The sequence below is a fragment of the Harpia harpyja genome, chromosome 3 (assembly GCF_026419915.1).
Source record: "Harpia harpyja isolate bHarHar1 chromosome 3, bHarHar1 primary haplotype, whole genome shotgun sequence".
In the NCBI taxonomy this organism is placed as follows: Eukaryota; Metazoa; Chordata; class Aves; order Accipitriformes; family Accipitridae; genus Harpia; species Harpia harpyja.
The window spans coordinates 76,641,699-76,657,476 of NC_068942.1; the positions used below are offsets into that span (position 1 = coordinate 76,641,699).

At 37.6% G+C, this 15,778-nt stretch overlaps 1 protein-coding gene across 3 annotated transcripts in view; it reads right to left on the reverse strand.

The window, feature by feature from the left end:
- Positions 1 to 10,008: 10,008 nt before the first annotated feature.
- PPM1A (protein phosphatase, Mg2+/Mn2+ dependent 1A) overlaps positions 10,009 to 15,778 on the reverse strand; it is a 30,907-nt gene continuing 25,137 nt past the window's right edge. For all 3 annotated transcript variants that reach the window (XM_052783482.1, XM_052783480.1, XM_052783481.1), the window contains 2 exons: positions 15,374 to 15,431; positions 10,009 to 12,973 (listed from right to left, as the gene is read on the reverse strand). In XM_052783482.1, the coding sequence (XP_052639442.1) occupies positions 15,421 to 15,431 (11 nt within the window). In that variant the 3' untranslated portion in view covers positions 10,009 to 12,973; positions 15,374 to 15,420. The remainder of the gene's footprint in view (positions 12,974 to 15,373; positions 15,432 to 15,778) is intronic.

Genomic DNA, 15,778 nt, shown 5'->3' on the forward strand with positions numbered 1-15,778 from the left:
GAAATATATGTCAAAAGAGACAGCTGGCCTGAAGGCTTGGGCTGCCCACTGTCTTTGTCTTAAGGTTTTCTCTAGCTAGAAGTACAGGAGAATTAGGACTGGTGAAATGGGGTGAGTTTTATCCGGTATATCCAATTGCCAATGTCTCCTTTTTTGCACTTAAGCTTGCACCCTTCAGGATTTGTAACTACTGTCCAGTTAAAGCTGTTCTGCTTAGACAGCGTAAGCCATAACCAACACGTGAGAACGAAGGGTTTTGCTGCCGGTGAGCAGAGCATTCAAACACAGGAGCGAACCATTGAGTGTGATTTGGGTAGCAAAGAAGTGGCAACATTAAGACTCGTGATGCTCCAACAGACATAGAAAAATGAGTCTTATTGTGTTACTACTTGGGAAAGACTCTGCTTCTGATAGCTGTTTCCATCACCCTCATTACTGCAGGAGAACTAGTGAAGTTCTTCATTCGGTGACATGCATTGAGTCTGCACTCTCCATCAGCACTTAAAGTGCAAAAGATATTTATGCTAACTGTATAAAAACACTTTTAAACTGATAGATGAAAGAATTGTATCAGAAAAAGTGTGGCCAGCAGGACTAGGGAAGTGATCATCCCCCCCCGGACTCGGCACTGGTGAGACCTCACCTCGAATAGTGTGTTCAGTTTTGGGCCCCTCACTACAAGAAAGACATTGAGGTGTTGGAGGGTGTCCAAAGAAGAGCAGTGAAGCTGGTGAAGGGGCTAGAGAGGATGGTGAAGGCTCTTATGAGGAGCAGCTGAGGGAACTGGGACTGTTTAGTCTGAGGAAAAGGAGGTTGAGGAGCAGAGACCTTATCGCTCTCTACAACTACCTGAAAGGAGGTTGTGGCGAGTTGGGTGTTGGTTTCTTTTCCCAAGTACCAAGTGATAGGACAAGAGGAAATGGCCTCAAGTTGTGCCAGGAGAGGTTTAGATTGGATATTAGGAAAAATTTCTTCACTGAAAGGGTTGTCAAGCATTGGAACAGGCTGCCCAGGGAAGTGGTTGAGTCACCATCCCTGGAGGTATTTAAAAAATGTGTAGACATGGTGCTCAGGGACATGGTTTAGTGATGGAGTTGGCAGGTTCACAGTTGGACTTGATGACCTTAAGGGTCTTTTCCAACCTCAACGATTCTATGATTCTATGAATTGGGAATAAGGTTGGAGACCACTACTTCTAAAAAACTTGTAAATTGGAGCACAGGGATTACATCGCTTAAAAACATAGACTCTTCAAACACGGAGAACATGATACACCAGCACCAGTTCACTAGACTAAACACATTTTCCAAGCAATGGTGCAAAAACCTTTTGAAGTCAAGCAATACTGAAGTAAAAAAAATAAAAAAGGGTCAAAAGTAGCTCCATGAATTTTCTTTGCCTTAGCTAATGTAGACCGTACAATTGTGTGTTCCTTTGTTTCTCTTTCTTCTCTCAGAAAAGCCCATAGCAACAGTAGAGGAAATGAATTGTGGGTTTAGTGCCACAAAAACATACGAACGGACTTACTTTTAAGCACGCGAGCAGCTCACTGGCTTCAGCTGGGACTGAATGTTCAGCATATGCTGCAGGGCTCTGCCAACGTGGGACCTACCAAGTGGAAATGGACTAAATGTCTACGTGCGGTCAGATAAGCTGAGACAAGGTATTCACACTACAGCATAAGTTAGCTGCCTGTAGAGATGGTAGAAAGAATTTAGCTTTTTAGCAGTGCACCGAAAAGCCTCAAACCCTATTAGACCAGGTGGTGTAGAAAGAAAGTGCACACTATTCCTAATATGAGAAAATGTAGAAAATGCACACAGAAGATGCAAGAGGGACTATAACAACACCTAGAGGATTTGCAGACTTTTACAGAATAGTCTGGCAGCTTCAGGCCAAAAAGAGATGCTTAAGGAAGAAAAATCAAATAGATTGGGCGTATGTGAGAGGTGGCAGAAGGAATGCACTTCACTGCGTGCAAAGCAAGAACCAACCACAGAACAAGACCCAACTGATTTGTGTACATAGAAAATACAGAAATTAGGCTAAAGGTTACGGTCTACCTAGAAACAAGGTGATAAGGTGAGTACAGCCCCTTATCAAATTTTAATATGAAAGCTTTGCCTTAGCTATCAGATAATAAAAGCTAGGCTGTGGCCTGGAGCAGCTTTCTTCTAGCATTGAACTCATACCCATGCCAAGGTTTTCACGTGCCGGTCAATTGAGACCCTCACCCTCAGCTTAACATTTGAAACTGGGGCAAGGTTTAGCCTATTAGGATGGTCACCTATTAATGTTTCCTAACAGAACAATAAAGTTTTCATATTGAAATTCCTCTAAGTTTTAAGAGTGTAAAAGCATTAAGCTAATATATTTCTGCAAGTAAGTATTTACATTACTTTATTTCAATTCATGCTGTACATTTCATTGCTAATATTTTCAGTAAAAGCCTTCTAAAATCAGCCTTCTGGTTTTTTTGTTGGTTCCCCTCCCCTGCCCCGAAACTGATTCCTGATAACCTGCCAGTCTCCAGTTCATTACTGGGAGTCCACAACAACCAACTGGAGGGTGACTTCACTTACTTTCCTATTCCGATTGTATATAGTCTTCTAAGATAGCTGAAGGTAAGCATTAAAATCCCCCGGATAAACAAAACATTGCAACAACAGCAAAAAAAGGCCAAAACCACTCTGAAGTGTACACTTCAGGTTGCTTATAATATGAAGTAAAACATATTAGGATTAAGACTGATTTAGGTTGATTGTATCACAGACTCCCACTACATACATGCCAGGGGTGAGCACCACAAAAGCAATAAAGGACTCTTCTAAAGGAATACTTCAAAAGGCTTCTGGCCTTTTGGAAAAAGTAATTTGGGTAAGTAGGAAATGCAATAATGAAAAAAAAGCACAGCTACAAAAGACCTGGAGGCTAGCTATGTCCAAATACCCTATTTCTACTGTCTAGATCTTAGTCTAGGGACTCCACAGGTTATTTTAAAAACAGACCAGAAAAGCTTGTTTCCTTAAATGCCTTTTTTTTTTTTTCTTTCTGCATGCTTGTAACATACTTTGAATTATTTTGTTGAAGTAAATTATACATAGCTGTTTTATCCTGTACCTTCTTATAGTTTATGAGACAGGATTCAAGTTTCAGAGAAAGGTGACTGTTCTCACCAAGTTATACTTGGTATTCACAAATGAGCAGCAAACTCTGACATACTATGTCAGAGTAAAGGGGAAGAGGCATGATGCAGCTTCGGCAAGATGGTGCTTCCTAAAGAGAATCAGCAGGACACTGGACAGTGTCACAGACACTTCTACTACTAAGGAGTAGAGGTAAAGACAAGAAAACACATATAGCTAATTGTATTTACTTCATATCTGCTCTACTGTACAAATAAAGTCACTGGTTTAAATGTCTATACAGCAAACTTTTCATTCAAGACAAGCCTAAGTGATAGGTCACAGCAAAGTTTTCAGTCCTGTTTAATAGGATTAAAAACCTGGCTAGCAAATATTTTCTTAGACGATGAACACCAGAAAAAGTTGCTAATTGGGAAAAGCAAATAAATCTCTCACAGCTGTCACTCATAAGTAGGATCTTTGAAAGGTTGCAGCTAATTTTAAGCTCTCCCACTTTCTGTAAAAACATTGGAAAGCTTGCACTAAAATTGGTAAACACAAATTAATTTAATCAATATATGAATTCTCATTATACTGATGAACTTCCAGTCCTGCAAGCTCACAAATGAGAGCCATACACCAAGTTCACTCAACTCCCACAGACTCTCGTGTATGCATATTTGCAGGGATAGTTGTCTTAGTTACTTCTACCAGGAACTGTAAACAATTCTTCTCGCTACTCTTTGCCAAATTCACCTTCATTCCTTCGGAACATGACATTAGAATAAACTCTTATATTCTGAAAAATTGCTGAAATCTAAAATTGAAATGGTTAAATGATTTAACTGGGCTTCAGAGTTCTACCTCTTTTGAATTAGCCCACATAAATGTTGCTTGATCAAATTCAGCCACAATGGACACCTTAAGTTAGCTTAACCTTCCTATCTAAACAGCTCTGATGACATTCAGATTTATTATTACACATCAAGATTAAAAAAAAAAAATTAAATTAACTAATAATGCTATTCAGAAGTATAGTATTCTTTGGCTTTGAGAAAAAATACACTAAAATGTAAATTTCCAATTAGACAGAATAAAACATTCTTTTTATAAACTTTGAGCTGGAAAACAAAAGGGATATACTTTGTCTCCCATGTTTGCTCCATTAATGTGAACCAAGGCTAACAGTCAATCATATCATAGCAATTTCAGTTTTTTAATCCACAGAAAAGATTCCCTTATTTTGCTAGACAATGCAGTAGTTCTGATTTTTTTATCCTTAAAGAGACGGGGCTGAATCTTGAGAAAAGACAAGTTTGCTCCAGGTCCCGGGTGACGGCAGAACACCCTCCTGCCCGCTCCCCTGGTTTAATTTGTATATTCCATGTCAGAATCCTACCAGCTCTCTGTCTATAAAGATTTCCAGGGAACCAATAACATATAGGCTCATTTTCCCTCCAAATCATACAGGCTAAAACCAGTGTCAAGATTTATTTTAGCCTTTAGCATCCTTAAATGCTTAGAAATTATATTACAAAAGTCTATCCTGTATTTTACAGTACTGAATCGGGGCAAAAGATACAAATATATTTTGCTCCTGTGCGACTTGGTTTTCCAAAAGTTGGGCATCCTAATCAATCCCCAGCCCTCTTGAAAACCCCAGACCAGGTGGCCTCTGGGGAACACCGTGGCTGGAGCCAAGCGCACACTGCTTTATCTTGGAATTTCAACATGTAAGGGGGAAAACAGTGAAAAGGGGGATTTTTATTACTGTAACTAAAAATTATCAAAATCGGCACTCAATATTCCATTTTAATATAATTAGCTTGAATCAGAAAACTGAAGGAGGCCTGGTAAGTTTGTAAATTAGTGACAATAAAACAGATAGGAAAAACACTTTATAGCATACCACTCAAATACACACACACGATGTAATTGCCTGTTTTATTTAGTGGAATCACTTTTGTAGATCAGAAATATTTCCAATTCCCATTTACTCCAATGCAAGCCTCCACCATTGACAGGCATAATGCAGTTTGTTCAAATGATTCCAAAATAAAAAAAAAAAAGAGGAAAAAAAAAAGTACAATCTCAAAAGTTAAGTTAGAAACTAAGTTCACACATTTTCTTTGGGACCAGGAATCTGTACATAGTACAAAATATACATTTATTGAACTTTCTGTAAACACACAGTTTGAATTGTGTAAAACTGTAAATAGTGGGTGAACTACGTGGAGAATAATTTATTATATATTGTTATACATTCTACTTAAGGAAAATAGTTATGCTCTTGTATATTACTCTGTTAAATTTATAAATTCCATAATGAAGCTGTGTAATCTGCAAACATGCTTTTCAAGCTTAAATCTCTCCATTCGTAACACACATTTATACAGGTCATCAATGAAAAAAGTTACACTTTCCACAAAATAGATATAAAGAGGTCATGAATTTTCTAAAAAGACAGGCACAGCATGTCACTACAAACGAGACTCTTATGATACGATGTGGGGTCAATTCTGTGAGAAGACAGGTGAAAACTCTCTAATTCAGCATGTTTGTACATGGTCTTAGTAACAAGACAGATGCTAGAAACCAAAATCTCTGCTTTGAAAGATTTATAAAGCAGCCAGTTCTGGAAATCAAACCTTACACTTTTCAATATCCAGCATTCCCTGGTTAGGAGAATCTAGGCTTTTGTCTCATATTAACCCTTCGTCACTAGTAGTTTAGTTTTCTGAGTGGTGAACTACCCGGCACGATTTGCCAAGAACATTTGCATAATTCAGCACTTACTCCAAAAACTAGATTCCTGGCACCAAAGAGTTAGATCTGGTTAATAAATGCAACTTAACTCTTGGTACTCAAGGTCATCGTGAATCACACCATCAGCAATAAAACGAATGCTAGGAAATCCCAACCTCCAGCATCAAATGGTTGCACGGCATTAAGCCGCAGAACACGTATTGGCAGGTACTGCAGCACCTCATGTTCTGGGGACTCTGTTGTATAATGCCCAGTTTCCAATTTAAGAGTCTGGAAATTTCAGATTGTAGCAGACTTGCCAATCTAGCATCAAACACTCAGCAAGAACAAAAAGTTCCTGTGAAACCACCAAAAAAGCTCCTTTCAGTAGGTCCATCACTGGACACGGAAATAATGCTATGTAAATTCAGCACATTTATTCCTAGATTTTTAGGGTCTCATTGTTTTTCCATCCTGGGTAACTCATTTTGGGATTCATCCTTTCATTTATTCTCTACAGCTAAAAGCACTACATCAAAGGCCAAACCTCTTAAACTGTGCCCTTCTGATGTTTTAAAAGAAAAAAGTGCCAACTTACATGTTTAAAGAATTATGATATTGTTATCTCCAATTAGTCTAACATTTTGCTTTAATGTTACCACTTTCTTCCCTTTGGCTTTGAAAAGCTTTTTCCAAACCAAAACTGAATACAGGTTACATTTCTTTTTCAATCCAGCAAAAAGTGGGACAGTTAAGGCTCCAACAATACACATGTAAACTTTATGTATTGGGAGTGAAGCTCCATCAACATCAGCAGGATGTAAAGTTAAATACATGCCTGATTTTCCCAAGACTATCTTAATTTAATTTTCCCCTGTAGTTTGAACAAAAATACTGTGCTTCAGCCTGAAAACCCAACAGTGAAAATGAAATCAGCTACTCAGCATTGCCATTGCTCAGGCTGGGTTGAATTCAGTAACGCAAGTGAAATTAAACTCTGGACCTCAGTCTGTAGGCATTGACAGAAGTAAAAGCATGTAATGTTTTATGACCTGCCAGTCTGTTTTCTCATTTTTCTTCTCAAAGATATTTCTCAAAAGAAACAACAATGGTACCTCCTTCAACTCTGGAGGCTTACTCACAATACGTATGGAGAGCCCTGTCTACTTCAGCTGTAAAAAAACCATGCTCCCACCAGCTTTTCAGAGCCATACAGTTAATGGAAGCAAAAATGAATTTCAGTTTTAGCTCAATGTTACTGAGTGAGCTGAGAAGTGCAGATGTAGTGCTCTTAAAGGAGAATGTTACTATCTGACACAGCACTCACCCTTCCAAATAAATGGTTGGTTACATAGTGGTAAGGACCATTGGTTTTATTTCTCTTTTTTTAGGGGAAAAAAAAAAAGTAGATATCTAGCGATATTATAAAAAGCATTTGAGCAGGAATCAGTACAAGTTAAGCGTAAAAATCCAGCTAGGCATAAAACAATGTATAGTCTAGAGATCTGACCCGTCATCCCACCTCTACGGAAAGTTTTGACACTTTCAGTATAGAACCATTTCATTAATTCTATAAAAGGCATTTTTAAAGTTAAGCCCACTTCCCCAAATTTTGTGGTTGCAAAGGTCAGGGGTTTTGCTGTTGTTGCTGCATTTAAAGCAAGCCTCCCCCACAACCCTTTCCTAAGAGACTGTTATCACTCCTGTTCTCTTAGCTTGGAAGCAGACTTTAGAAGAGAGTCTACAGGGCGGGGGGGAATCTCGTTTACTGCTACTCAAAAGGAACATCAAATAAAAACATAGATAAAGCAAGGAATATGCATAGAGCCTAGGTCACTATAGGTCAACAAATCCAACACAATCAGAAGATTAAAGCTCCAGACATTTTTTTCACATATTAAGTAAATAGTAGAAATATTTGTAGTTTTTTCTGGAAACAAGTTTTCAGTGGGAGATAATGTAAACTCAACTTTTAGCATGTGTTATATTTTTTTTTTCTACTTGAAAGCATTTAGTGGTCCATGAGAATAAAGACAAGCTTTAGTTTTCCTACAGCTTCCTGGACTTCTGTGAACAAATGCCATGACCCAGGTGACTGCTCCCTCATTTACAAAGCCACATTATTAAGCAAAATAATGCTACAGAGTGCTTCAGAAGGTGCACACCTGGGTCTGCAGAGACATGCAGACTGTGCAAGCACTCCAGAGATTGCTTAGCAAGAGCTCACCAAAAGATCGGATTCTCTGACAGAGAGCCTCTTCGCAGACAGGTCAGCCAAAAAAAGTACTTAGCCCCAGATTGTTACTTTTAAATTTTGTTCCATTTTTACAATTTATAGCAGGAATCCCATTCATATTATGCACTACAGCATCCTAGAAATCCACACGTGGAGCCTCTTTTTACCACTTAAAGAGTTAAAAAAAACCTATCCAGCCAAGCAGAGACTTTACACCCTGTATTGGTATATGAAGACTCAGGTTATGATCTCAGACACACGCAGCAGTAGGAACAAGAAGCTATACTAGTTATCTAGGAGACATTATTTTCACACCTCATAAAGCTTGGCACAGAGTAACAATTCTATTTTCTACAGAAAAATGTAAGGTACAGCTCTATAGCTCTACAGTTTTGCCGTTTCTGAACCTAGGCAAGGTACATCAGGTTTGTATTAAAATATAGTATTTGCCAAATGATGAGGAAAAGGGTAACATTTTACTAAAGGTTAGCCCGCTTCAGACATGGCCAAGTTTAAATATCAAGAAATTTAAGCACACGAAGTCATTTGCACATAAAAGCAATTCAAGAAGATGCAGGTAGAGATGAAGGTGAACATCTCAGCATGAAATCCTGATGTACATTGAAATAAGGTAAACTGTAACAACCGTATCATTAACTTAATTGTGGCAGCCATGCTGTCTATCCCACAGCACAGAGCTACGTATGTCTAGAGAAAGCGAAAATATGTTTGTCAGCATGTAACTCATACACAAGATGACATTAAAACCAAAGTCTCACGATTCCAGTTTTAAGAAGAACGTTTACCAAAATGTTTGTCTTAATTATAGAGTGGAGAAAGATCTGCAAAGGCTTCGATACTCCCTACAGAGGTCAATCATTTATCTGTTTCGGGTGTAGTTTCCCAAACTGTTGCAGAAGGGGTGGTGCAACCATTCCCTTGCTCTCAGTCCTGTCTCCCCCGTCTGCATCTTGCCCTAGTACCGGCATCCCATAGCTGGATTATCAACTTACCCAGATGAAGCGTACAGATTTTTTTCCTTTCTCCTAACTGCACGGCCACATAAGCATGAGTGCTGGCACAAAAAGGGCAGCAGGGGCAAACTTATAGCAATAGTTTAGTCTTGATATTTGATCATGAAAGCACATCCTTAGTTCATAAATTACTAAAAAATGAAATGCAATAGGAAGTCTATCCTATCCCAGTGTATCAAATTAAGATGGGATTCTTACCAGGGAATCAATTGAAGTGAAATTTTGTTAAATCACCTTTTTAAGTTTCCAATTCTTGAACTGAGCAAAATGACTCAGAGTTTAACCTATATAGCTGAGACAGTACCAGCTTTGCAGTAATTTAATGGACGCTGAAGTCAGTTTATCGTAAGTACATGTTAAAATGATTACCTTTGGCACCTGCAGGAACTATCAAGGTAAGTGCTACCATTACTCATCTGCTGCTTAATATTCATCAGGCACCTTGCTAGTATGACACAACCTAGGGTTACTGCAATTCAGCATAGTTTAATGACAAGCAGATGAAATTTCTCTCTCTGATTCTGACTTTTGCTGGAAGATTAAAATGAATGATGGCCACACATCAAGGTCTTTGTGGGGCTGCTTCCCGGCTAGGTAAGAGCAAGCCAGCTGAAAGGCCCTGGCTTCACAACTTGCACAGGACCCCCACATTTCTGCCCTACCACGGGTACCGGGGACTCTATTGATACAACGGGTTTACAAAGCCTTGCAAATCTAGGACCCTACTTAATGTAATTGCATTTAGTTAACCTAACATTGGTTTTGAAACACATTTTAGAAGCCTCTGTCTTGAACATATTTCAATGCTGAATTAGTGAGAATTATTTGAAACACTTGTCTATAAAGCAGTACAGGTATTCTCCCAGAATGATCAGTGAAACATTTAATCTGACTATAACAAAACTCACAGAAACTGAAGCCAGTGAAGCTGTCAAATGTAGAAGGAAAACAAAGTCGCATGGCATACGAAGCAAAGTAGCTTTACAAATGTAATTTCCTTTTAAGAACAAGCAAATTGGGACCATCCTATTTGAACATGTATTTAAAAATACATCTTTTAACATCACACAATTTTCATTTTTGTCACACAGGAATCTTTTTCCAAGAGGGAAATAAATAGCACACAATACTTAAAAAAAAAAAATTGCTGCCTTGCCCCTGAGGTGCTCATGTTTTTTTAGCATTTAAAAAAAAGTTTCTGGTGCAAGAAGGAGATGCACAAAGGTGCAAAAGTGCCTTTTCCTTTTCAGAGCGGTGAAAAGTACAGCTTGCCTCTTTTCTAGGATGCTTTATATACTTAGTTCGCATATTTTGTAATCAAAATCTGTATCTAAAATGGCAGTGTTTATGCATACATAATAGATTCAGTGCTCTGACCTCATCAAAACGCTGAACATAGGCGGGAGAAAGAAAGGCCTGAAACGGGCTTTCTTCTGCTACCCTCAAACCTAGTTACATCGCCTGTAGCAATAGCAGAATTATGTTCTTTCTAACCTTTAGGAGACCTCGTAAGAAGAGGCTTCAAATATATCATTTGTCACTGAGACAGTTTAAGTGATTATGGTTTGAAGTATGGCTTTTCACACCACAGTTTTGCTTCCGATTTTTAAAGTTTAAAAAACTAAAAGGTTCCACAGTCCAGTTCAACGTTTTGCAGTTTCCAAAACTAAACTTTAGTCTCTATGAAAAAAGGACAGAACTTTATCTGCCTAGTCCTAAATTAAGTTTAGCTTTTTGCACTAATACGCCATGTATTATTAAATATGCTTGTTAATTAGGTGCCTGTGAAGCTATAACTTAACATTATTATAGTTTTGCACTCTACAACAAAATTAGACATTTTAAGCATTTATTCATAGGTAGGTAAGGAACTGGTTCTTAAAGCAAAAATTGCTATAAATTTATAAATACAAATAGTGCTTATGTTTTCTTCATTCATGCTTGAACAGATTACAAACTGAATACAATGAAGTTACGTTTAAGCACCCCACATAGACAAGAGGGATAAAAGAAAAGTTTGCTGGTATATACTATACTTAGTTCCAAGACACTATAAGTTACTTTTTCACTGTTCAGTGTTCCCTAACTCTGCATTAGTTTTAAGGCTATATATACAAATATGTATATTTCAAAGTTAGGGAAAGACAAATATAGCAAAATGCATTGTACTACATTTTCCTATCAAAAAGTAATTATACACCAAGTTTTGATTCTGTTTAACTGCAGTAAATGTTACAATCTACTTGTTTTACTGATCTTCCTTTTGGGGAATCTGCCTACTAAATGAGTAAACTACATATTAAATACAATATTCTCAACCAAAAAGACAATACAAGGTGCACAAAACAGCAGTTTTGCAAACACGACTGACTTGAACTTAATTTTTGTATGCTCAATGGGAGAAAGCTAAGCTTAAATCAAATTAGTTTATTATCTTATAAAATTTTAAATTAGAATTTTAAACAACGAACAGTTAAATATTGTCAACATGCTATATCTCAAATCACAAGTACTGTTTAACCACTAGTCTCTCATTCTAAGTAAGTGGGTCAATTAAAAACACACACCATAAAATGTTAAAGATTGTCAGGCTTTGACAAATGTATTTTTATCAAACAGTAGGCAAATTCAAACCAATGCACATCTTCAGTGGGGAGAAAAAAAAACACAACACCAAAAAGCCTGAAAAAACCCACACTTGTAAAAAATAGGGTAACGGATTAATCCCACATCATCCTCTAGCATATGGCTATGTCTTGGGCAATAATCAAAATCCTTCCCATTTTAAAAATGGGCTACCAATTAATAAAAATATTCTTCCACAAGTAAAATATCATTTACAATGGCACCAACATTTTAAAAGGCAGGAAAAAAGGAATTACACATTTATGGATAAATTTCTTGTTTGTTAAATCAAGCTTTATTGATAAAATGGAATTCAAAGTATTTTACTTGGAACAGCAGCAGACCCAGCCAATCAGGATTGTAAAAATGCTGCAGACTCCTACTGTATGTAGAAAGCTGCCTGTTCGTGCTCAGTGATTAGTAGTTTCAGGTAAGGGTTAATGAAAAAAGAGGTGCAAAGAATCAAGGCATTCTAATCCCAAGGTTCATACGTGTATGAACATGATACTATTAATAGGGCATGATTTAACTCCCACTGAAGTCAAAATCAGAACTCCCTTTAACTCAATGTGAGAGCAGGAGTGTGTCCAAGAAAACAATATACATTTGTTGAAGAATGTGCACTACTCTTAGTTATTTTTCCATTGCCAAGCAAATTCACACACTGTAATTTCTGGTAAGTTGCCCACAAGTTCAGCTTTCATATAAAACAAAAAGTTATCTTTACAGTTTTGTGCACCTCTTGAGCACCTAGCTGGCTAGGCTGCTGCTCCTTGCAATCCAAAACCACAACATGAATTTAAAGGGATATATATTGTTGCATCACACAAGCCAAACGTTTCTTCTAACCTTTATAGTGATTTAAAGCAGTTCATAATTAAATATGAGCATTTTGTACAAAGACAATTGCACTTTACAAAAACAAAATCATACAACATAAATTGCTGGAGTCTGATTTACAACATGAATTATGGTTTGAAATCACGTTTACAGAAGTCTGTTTTACAAAAAAGATCAGTTCCTGGGCTAGATGTCGTACTGCTGTAGTCAGTCTCACCAACACATCATATTCCCTTCTTTAATTAAGGATGAGGATGGATGTTAAGAAGGGTCACTGAGGTTGGGCTGCACTTTCATTTGAAGGATGAAACGTGAACTCCACAGCTAGATGAGCAGTTTTACCACATATCATCAGTTGAGGCAGAATCCTTAAAGAAAAAAGAAGGAACCCTTTAAAGTCTGGAGTGCCCACAGTTACAGCAGTTTCTGGATAATCCAGACTGAAAAGGGTAAAGACTTAAATCATTTTAGAAGTCTGTTTTCTCCCCCCTTTCAGAAATAGCATTTAAGAAGTATCTAAAATCCACATATGCTTAATTAATGAAGTATTAGTACCAAGACATTTCAAAATCTGACCAAGTGTTTTATAATAGCCTTATCAATCCTCAAAATAGTATCCTAGGAACATTATTCAAAATCATTCTCAGAGTAGTCAGAAGAAATACAAAATGGATACACTTACTACACAGGTGCATTAAAAGAGCAGGATGTGCCTCATGCCATTTGTTACTATCATTACCATCTTTTGTGATTTCAGCCCTCCCTCACTGCATAGGAAGATAGTCATCAACTGACACTGTGTTATAATTCAGATCAATTTTAACACTTGTAATTTAAGGTTAGAAAAGTGTAGTTTGGGCAACTGCAGGAAACCCTAATTTAGAATAGTAATAAAACCGCAAGGAGAAAAAAAAAATGTATATAAGAAAAAAATTGGAAGCAGAGACATGCCATGCTCTAAATCATAACCATATGGCCACACAACATGGTGTTAAACCATGCATCCAATACCTGAGTATCCCTAAAATTTGGTCCATTTAGGCCCACAGGCAACAGTGGATTTTGTGTAACTACCACACCCCTGAATAACGTTTAACTGATTCCTGCTATCAGGTAAAAAAAATCCTAGTACAAATCGAATATTTAATTCTAGTACATGTTTTTAACCCATTTGCCTTTGTGTCATGTCTGTTTCCATTTCCCTTGCTTAGATTGTTCTATATTCAGCTTTCTCTAACTCCTCATCAGTAGTTGGGTACATAGGTTAACACCACAACTAAGAAGGGGGACCACAGCTCGGTAGCTGAAGCAACAGCTAAATCAGTAGCACAGGCATCAGAGCAAACTGCTTCTGTACAGCAATCTTTGGTTGTTTCAGCATTGCCTGCTACCTCCCCCCCTAAGTAATTAAGGGCCATGATGGGCTTTAACAACAGTTTATGCTGGTGCTTCCACAGCTACACTTCTCTATCATTACTAGGACTGCAGGAGGCAGAAATATTACTCCTCCTTAAAAGCACTGCCTTACTGATTCCTTCGAGAGAAAAGAGGCTAAGTCTCCAGCAATGCCACATACGACAATTTCTTAGCACTAAAGTTCTGCACCCTTCATTCAAACTTGCACACAGAATTCCTTACAAACCATAAAGAAGAACAGTTGGCACGGAGGTATAGTAAAAAAAAAAACAAAAATGCAAATCACTAAAATTACCCTTTGCAAAAGCACCACCTCCAGTTTTTTTTTCAAGACCAGAAGTAGCAAAGGAGAGCAATTATATGAAAGACCAAAATGGTTGTGTTTGTTTCAAGTGCAAGGATGAAGAATAAAAGCAGTAGTGAGTAAAATAGTGAGCTGCGTGCCAACTATTCAGTATGCAGATTTCTGTATCCAAGTTGCCGACATCATCGCAAAACAAAGAAGTTTGTGTACTGTACATTTGTAGAACAGTAACATACTATAGAATGTATTTTGAAGGTGAAGCACCCTCTTTCAGCCACTGTTTAGGAATTTTTATGCTAAAGATATGAGAACTGCCAAATAAACTAGCACTCAGTTGTGAAGCCAATACACAATTCTTTAAGTCTGGATGCATTTCACTTATGTCACATCTAAGCATGTAAGTGATTTTTGCTGATAGGTAAAGGACCAATTTAACTACTTTATGAAGTACAGCACTTCCGGTGACAGAACATTGTTTCCAGTGATCTAACTGCAACTGGGATCAGTGTTCATATTTTAGAGTTTTGCGGTGGTTTTCCCTGCTGACAGTGGCTTCATGTCACTGCTCACTGACATACAAGAACCTAAACTGTATGCTTGCTGTAAGATGCTCTACGCTTAAGAATAAAAGTGCTTATGCAGTCCACTTGTAAAGTTAATATATCCTTAAAGCTGACAGTTACAAATCTGTTTATCCTACAAGTATAGCCTTCTTGATATTTGGGGAAAAATGTCTCCCGTAAAAGGGGAAAAAAAAAATATACATGACTCCACTGCACCACTGGGCAGGAAAGAATTTGGAAAACCAGGCAGGATTCAAATAATGAAATTCCACGGGACAAATGAATCAACCATACTGGAGTTTTGAGACTATGATCAGCAGAAGGCAGCAGAAAACAATTCCAAAACATAGTCCAAAGAGCACAACGTTGCTATTGCTTCTTTGTGGGAAACTGTCTTTTAACAAGAACTAGCAATATGTTTCTTTACAAAACAGCTAAAATAATTGGGGTGGGGGGAAAGATAATGTAAGAGAAAGGATACTTACAGTATCATCATTCCTGTAGGGGTTCAGTCTGTTATAAACAGCTTCAATCACACTCCGTCTAGAGAAAAAAAAAACCAAACCCACAAGACTTTAAGGTTGTGTCTTTTTTTAAGTCAAATTCCCTAAGCATAATTTTAATTTAAAATGCAAACTTTAAAAGGTTTTAAATTCACAGAACCAAGTTTACTGCAAGTTATCACTAAGTGTCATTAAACATTGAACACAGCTACTGTATCCTTTAAAACCTTTAAGTTCAAGATTAACAAAGCTGAATACCACTCAGAGTTCAGCAGGACGGAGAGCACAATCTGGCATTCAGATGAGGCTGCAATGCTGCTTGGTGCTACGTCTCCTGACTTTGAAAAAGGGTGTCAGAAAACTTGATGGACATTGAACGCCCTGGTT